This window comes from Myodes glareolus, chromosome 1, assembly GCF_982192425.1.
Source record: "Myodes glareolus chromosome 1, mMyoGla1.1, whole genome shotgun sequence".
In the NCBI taxonomy this organism is placed as follows: Eukaryota; Metazoa; Chordata; class Mammalia; order Rodentia; family Cricetidae; genus Myodes; species Myodes glareolus.
Genome location: NC_142026.1, coordinates 66,774,612 through 66,781,359, shown reverse-complemented (window position 1 = coordinate 66,781,359; position 6,748 = coordinate 66,774,612). Strand labels below are relative to the sequence as shown.

At 55.3% G+C, this 6,748-nt stretch overlaps 1 protein-coding gene across 1 annotated transcript; it reads left to right on the top strand.

The window, feature by feature from the left end:
* Window positions 1-442: 442 nt before the first annotated feature.
* Pnma8b (PNMA family member 8B) lies at window positions 443-4,521 on the top strand. The gene has a single exon (XM_048431666.3). The coding sequence runs from the start codon at window positions 878-880 to the stop codon at window positions 2,855-2,857; it is 1,980 nt and encodes a 659-aa protein (XP_048287623.1). The 5' UTR covers window positions 443-877; the 3' UTR covers window positions 2,858-4,521.
* The last annotated feature ends 2,227 nt before the right edge of the window (window positions 4,522-6,748 follow it).

The following is a 6,748-nucleotide window of genomic DNA, read 5'->3' as shown; positions in this document are numbered from 1 at the left end:
ATTAAAAAATAACGCAGGCAAGAAGTCACACAGACCAGTAATCTCAGTACTTGTTGATAGGGCAGAACCATGAGAATTTGAAATTCAAGGTCATCCACGGCTACTTGACAAATTCAAGGCTACCCTGGTCTACAGGAGACCTTGCCTCAAAAAACAAAACCAAAGTTAACACCCCTGTGGAAGCATCTACGTTTTCAAAGGCGGTCTCTATCCCCTGCAGGGAGACTGATCCCCTTCAGTGGTGAGTAGGCGCCAGTGACTTTGTCCTTGTTCTTCGCTTCGGTCCTGAAGCACTCCTTCCCACCTGGCCCTTTAAGAGCAGATGCTGCGTTCACAACAGCAGAGACCCCAGCTGCTGCCTGCAGTGTTACTATGGAGACGGTGACTAGCAGGAGGGGGCGGGGGGGGGGGAGGACTGGATCTGCGCAGGCGCAGTCTGAGGCTGCCTTACTGCAGCGGCCCCGCTGAGCGTCTAGACCAGGGTGCGCGCTTCGCTCCAGACTTTGCAGGAGCGCAGGCGAGCTGCCGCTCCCACCCCCCACGCCCACCAGGTGCGTTGATCGTCACCCTCCTTCATCCCACCAGCGGTGACCGGTCACCCAGGCTGTCAGGGACAAAGGGAAGGGAGAAACAGCTCGGGCCAGCCGGGAGATCGGACACGTAAGTCCCCTGCGGACCCTCGGATTGCCCCGAGGGAAGATCATTGCGTTCCGCTAGCCGGCAGGTAGCTAGAGCCCGGAGCCCCAAAACCCGAGCCTGAACTCTAACCCCGTGGGTGGCCCTTCCAGAGTAGGATTGACCAAGCCTGTATTTTGCAGTCCACCCCTTCCTCGGCCTCCCTCCCGCCCCAAGATTAGCCTCTCTACTGGGCAGCGCCATGACCATGAACCTTCTGCAAGATTGGTGCAAGGAGCTGGAAGTGGAGGTTCACAGGGCCCTGCTGATCACCGGCATCCCTGAGCGCCTGCAGCAGGCGGACATCGAAGCCACTCTGAGGCCGAACTTGCAACCCCTGGGCAACTACAGGCTTCGGACTGTGAGAGCAGTGACCAAGGAAAAGGCTCAGGCCGCCTTGGTGGAGTTTGGGGCAGATATCGATCACTCTGCCATCCCCATCCACATCCGGGGAGATAATGGTATCTGGAAGATCCTGAGTAAGGACCGCGGGCAAGATGCGCGGGTCCTTAGGCAGATGAGGCGCCTGTTGCTCGATGAACGGCCCATGGATGACTTCAGAGAAATAGCTATCCCTCTGGTGTTGGAGGCCCAAGCCCAGGCCAAGGGGTTGGGGAAGGAGGCCAAGAAAGCTGCCTCCTCCGACGGGGCAGCCAGGAACGGCCGTCGGGGCCGTCGGGGAGGCAAGCGCAGATCTAGAACCCACACGTTTACGGCTCAGAAGGGCAAGAAGAGGGGCCGGGGAGGGCGCCGAGCCAGGAGCGAGTCCGAAGACTCATCTGATGACAGCCTGGGCATTGTCATAGAGGAGATCTATGCGGAGGACCTGAGCGTAGATGAGGACCAGAGGGCCCTGTATGCCACGCTCCAAGCAGCTGCCAAAGAGCTCACCAAGAAGTGGGCCTTCAGGGGAGACCAGGACGAAGGAGATGGCCCCCGAGAGTTTTTGGCACTTGTTACTGTCACCGACAAAGCTAAGAAGGAAGCGATCGAGAAAGACCTTCCTGGAACAGAGTCCATCTGCCTAAACATCAAGGATGAAAAGAGTGGAGTCCCTGATTTAGTTGCGCTCCTGGCTGTAAGAGATACCCCGGTCGTGGATGTAGACAGTGAGGGGGAGGAGGAAGATGAAGATGAAGAAGACGAAGAAGAGGAAGAGGATGATGATGACGATGATGATGATGATGATTCCGACGACGAATCCCTGGAAAATGGAGAGCGAGGAAAAGAAGGGTTGGACAACCCCGAGTTTGTGGCTATCGTGGCTTATACCGACCCCGCTGACCCCTCTGCCAGAGAGGAAATGCTAAAAATCGCTTCTGTGATCGAGACCCTAGGCTGGGGCGATAAAAAAGACAAAAAAGATGTCCTTCCTCAAGTCCTGTCCGTCATGTCCAAGGACACCTCCGGGCCCAGAGTGAAGGTAGAGGAAGCAGGCCGCCAGGTGGACGCCATGGTCCTGAGGAAGGCGGAGGAAGATGGGAATCTTCTGGAATGTATTTCTACTTTGGCCGAAGCAGAGAACTGCCCCAAGGGAAAGAAATCTGGTCTGGGTCTCCTCAGAGGCTGGACCGCTGAGGGCCACCAGGGTGGCCTCTTGGAGCTTGTGGCACTCCTGGCTGCGCAGGATATGGTGGAAGCTGTGAAAGAGGAAGAAGCCAGCAGGTGGGGCGGTGGTGGCAGTGGTGGCAGGAAGTGTGATCACAGCCAAGGTGGCTTATCCGATGTCCTGGCTTTCCTGGCTTCCCAGGAAAATCTAGAATCCAACGAGGAATCGGACGAGGATTCAGACACAGAATCAGAGGGAGATTCCGACGACACTGACAGTTCTGAAGAGTCAGAACCTGGTGACAGCGTGTCCAAGAAGCCTCGCGCCAAGAGAGCGCGTACCGGCTCCAAAAGCCTGGCTCCTGCCGGCGCCACCACGGTCTCCACCGCATCCAGGGCACGTAAAACCCGCAGGGGTGGCCGAGGTCGTGGCCGGGGCGTCACTCCAGAGAAGAAAGCCGGGAGCGGGGCTGCACCCGAAGACCACGCGGGAAACAAGAAGAAGAAGGGATCTGCAGGCGCTGGGGCCCGTGCCAGGGCTGGCGAAGCCAAGGGACAGCCAGCTGCTGTTCCCAAGTCTACCCGCGGGAAGAAAGCTCGTCGGGGCCCAAGGCGGGCGCCTAAATGCCGTTAGTGCCACAGATGCCACTAAGAGCCCTGTCTCTTGTGTGTGGACCCCTTTCCCCTCCTACTATTCTCTCCCCTCCCTGCTTCCCCCTCTCGCTTAACCGCGTGCATTTGCTTTGTGTTCTGCCGCGTCCCTGGCTGGCTATGACGGGTGCCCAGCTTTCCCTCTTAGTTCCATGAACAGATGGCGTGAGCGATCGTGATGGCCGAAGCCTTGATAAGACAAAGAAAAAAGAGACAAGACACTTGGATGCAGTGGCCAGTGGGTGCAGAGGAGGTGTAGTCCTGGAAGACTCTGGAGGGGCTCTGCTCTACATTTGGAGCCCCAGCGTGAGTGTGTGTGGGTGCCTGGCACCCTTACCTGCCCATTCTTCCAGGAACCTGCTTCTGGCCAAACAGCTGGGATTGACTGTGAACCACCTCTGGCCTGACAGGGCCTGGGGGGTGAAACAAGAGAGTGTTGGGCATTATAGGCATTAGCTGAGTTTGGAAGGGCTAAGGGCCGTGTGTGTGTGTGTGTGTGTGTGTGTGTGTGTGTGTGTGTGTGTGTAAAGGAAGGTACTCCAGAAGTGTAAGTCTGAGGGGGCTGGAGGAGGAGGAATAGAAATGGGAGGAAGGAGAGGAGGGAGAGGAAGGCTGGTGGGGGATGAGGAAAGGAAGAGAGAGGAGGGAGAGGAGGAGAAGGAGAGGTGGTGGTATTAGCCCACCCATCGGAGGCTCTGCAAGTGGAAGCTAACGGAGCCTCCCCCACCAGCACTTGTCTAAAGGTTGAACTGGTAACACTCTGCCAATATGTTCTGATTTGAAAAACTCACAGGAAATCCAGATTTCTGGCTTCTCTGGGCAAGCCCTGCCCCTCCCACTGTGGTTCCCCAACTCAGTCGCACCAGCTGTCCCTGGCCACTCCTCAGCTGTTTGCCCTTGTAACTCTTGACTTAATATGACAATGGAGTCGCTTGTCCATCCCCCAACCACCACGTGCAGTAAATACCCCAGGTCTCCTTACAGGGTCAAGTGCCCCTACTGTAGGAAGCAGTTGCTCTCCCCCATCCTGGAATCCACACCCCAGTAAACCTGGCTGGCCCTGGCCAGGCTGCAGCCCACTGCTGTCCCTGAGAGCAACCACTTCAGCTGTGTTTTCCTGTAGTGCTACGTGCCGACGCCTGGCTGCTCAGTTCTGTGTCTCGCTATGTAGATAACGCCTTTCCTTGCGCAGCCCTTTTCACCCTCTTGTTCGTGTGTGTGCGTGCGTGCGCGTGTGTGTGTCCAAGTTCCTATCCCTAGGAAGTGACCAGTTCGTGGTGCCTGGACCCTCGAGGATGTAAGAGAAGTTCTGACCTGCCTTCACAACCCAAGCTGGACAGTCCAACCCTGTGACAGGGACATACAGAAACTGCGAGGGCTTTAGGTACCTCTGTGTATTCAGAAGCAGCCCTCTCCTTGCTTCCCAGGACCAGTGATGATGAAGGGGCGGATGGAGAAGCAGACCCGTGTGGCCTGTGACTGAGGAAGCCTCTTCATGTGGGCTGATGGACTTGGGGTCTGGTGGAATTCCTGAGTAACCTGTGGCTGGGGAGGGACCCACGTATCAGTTCTTCCTGCTTAGTTATAGGTACCTGTCCTTGTGTGCCGTGTGACCCGGGATCCTCCAGTGAAACATAATGAAGCATCTTTCGGCTGTTGTTTCCTCTGTGGTCTGAACAATGGTGTGCGTGTGGACCGGGTTGAGTGACATGCCTTGCCATCATGGCTGACACACATCCCTGGCTCCTTCTCCCTCCATCCCACGGCCCTATGTGGAGTCTCATGCCCCTCCACACTCCAATTCACCCTGAATCTTGCCGCTTTTATTGAGCTCTTCCACGCCATGGGCCCTGATATAGCTCACATTTGTCCTCAGTCCCCTGTTTCCAAGCCTTGTCCCAGTCTCTACCGGGGACCCCAGAGCAAAGTCCTGCAGCACAGCTTGGGGTTTTAGCTTGGTCTGCATTACACTGCAGGAATGGGCATGGTGGCCCACGGGGACTGCCTGGGCAGCTTTGTCTGTCACCTGGTAGTGCCAGTCCTCTCTTCACAGCCTAGAAGAGCTTGGTATGTCACCACAGCTCCAAGCCAAATATTTTTTTTAATTTTTATGATTTATTTATCTTTTATTTTATGTGCATTGGTGTGAAAGTGTCAGATCCCCTGGAACTGGATTTTCAGACAGTTGTGAGCTGCCATGTGGGTGCTGGGAATTGAACCTGGGTCCTCTGGAAGAGCAGTCCGTGCTCTTAACCGCTGAGCCATTTCTCCAGCCCCTCCAAGCCAAATATTTTGCAGAGATCTGGACCCTCTTTGTCCAACAGTGTCACCACTGGTCACCTAGGAGCCACTTAATTTACAAAGAATCTAAACGAAATAAAGGGAAACATTTGCATTATTTTGGCAGTCCCATCCACATGGGTTCAAGTGCTACACGTGGCCAGTGGCGCCACATTGCTCATTATAGATACAGGGCATCTCTATGGCTACTGAAAGTTTTTGTCATTGTGATCCACACATTAGGTATCTCTTCCTCCGATCCCTGCCTCATTTCCCACAGTCCCTTCTGAGTCTTTTAGTGACTTTAATCCTCCAGGTCCTAAGACATATTGCTTGCTCCTACCTCAGGGCCTTTGCACACGCTGTTCCAGCTGCCTGGAATGCCCTTCCCTAGGACCTGTCACTTCAAATGTCACCTTCCCAAGAAGGGCTCCCTGACGACCCTATTTAAAAAGTGATGCTCTCCATAGTGAGAACTCTGACTGCACCTCGACACACTTGCCAACTACATAAATGGGCGCTTTTAGGGGTGCAACACGAGGGTGGGTACACTGCTCCAAGATGAAATAACAACTCTCTTCCGGGTTGGAGGTACCTCCTCTGAAAAGCCTGGAACCCAGGTCACTGGAGTCTGGAGACCCCAAACCCAGAGGCATTTTGCTGAAGACAGTTCAGAGGGTTTGGATCGTCTATGTTGCTGCTTGCTGCTGCTGTCTTCAGGATTCAGCAGTCTTTCTCCCCAACTTTTCCAGCCCTAGTGCACCATCCAAGATCAATACCCCCTGGGGCTAGGTCTTTGGGGTCCTACCTGGCTAGGGGAAAGTGGATGGAGGGAAAGCAGAGCTTATTAGAGTCAGCTCCCAGCAGAGGGAGTGGGGTGTATCCCACAGCGTCCCCAGCGCCTATCACCATGTGCAGCAAACAGTGTAGTTCTGATTGGCTGTTGTTGAATGGTTACAACGGATAACTTTTGCCTTGCTTAAACCAGACCCCAGATGCACTTGGTGAGGAACGTTCCAGAACCATGAAGTCTCTGGAGGGAGCCGAGGGTCAAGTAAAGAAAAACAAAAGGAGATGTGAAGCGGAGGCCCTGAGGTTGCCCGGGGGAGGGGGACTGTCAGATTCATAGTGCATGCGCTGGAGCAGGTGCAACCTACAGGGAGCCCCAAGTACGTAGGTGGGTGGGACACGGCTGCCCCCTGGCGGCGGAAAAAGCAACCACAGCGCACGCTGCGCAATGCGGATTCCTCCAGGCTGCGTTCCTGGGTGCAGGTGCGTTCCTGGGTGAAGCTACAGGTGACGTACTCGCTAGATAAAGATAAGATCTATGTGTTAGGTGTCCAGAGCTTCTGACTGGAAAAGGCTCCCAAGGCAGAAGCCTGTGGACGGCAGAGGCGACAGAGGCCTGTGGCAGGTACATGCCTGAGGGGAGAAGCATCAGCTGAGAGGCCCCAGCCAGTGCAAAGCTAAAGCTACAAGGCAAGCATGCGACTATCAGCGTGCAATTACTGACCCCCTCTGTGCAAGGATCAGAGCTGGGCATCGGGGGAAGCAGTGTCACCAAAAGACCATTTAGCCTCACGTAGCGGGGCAC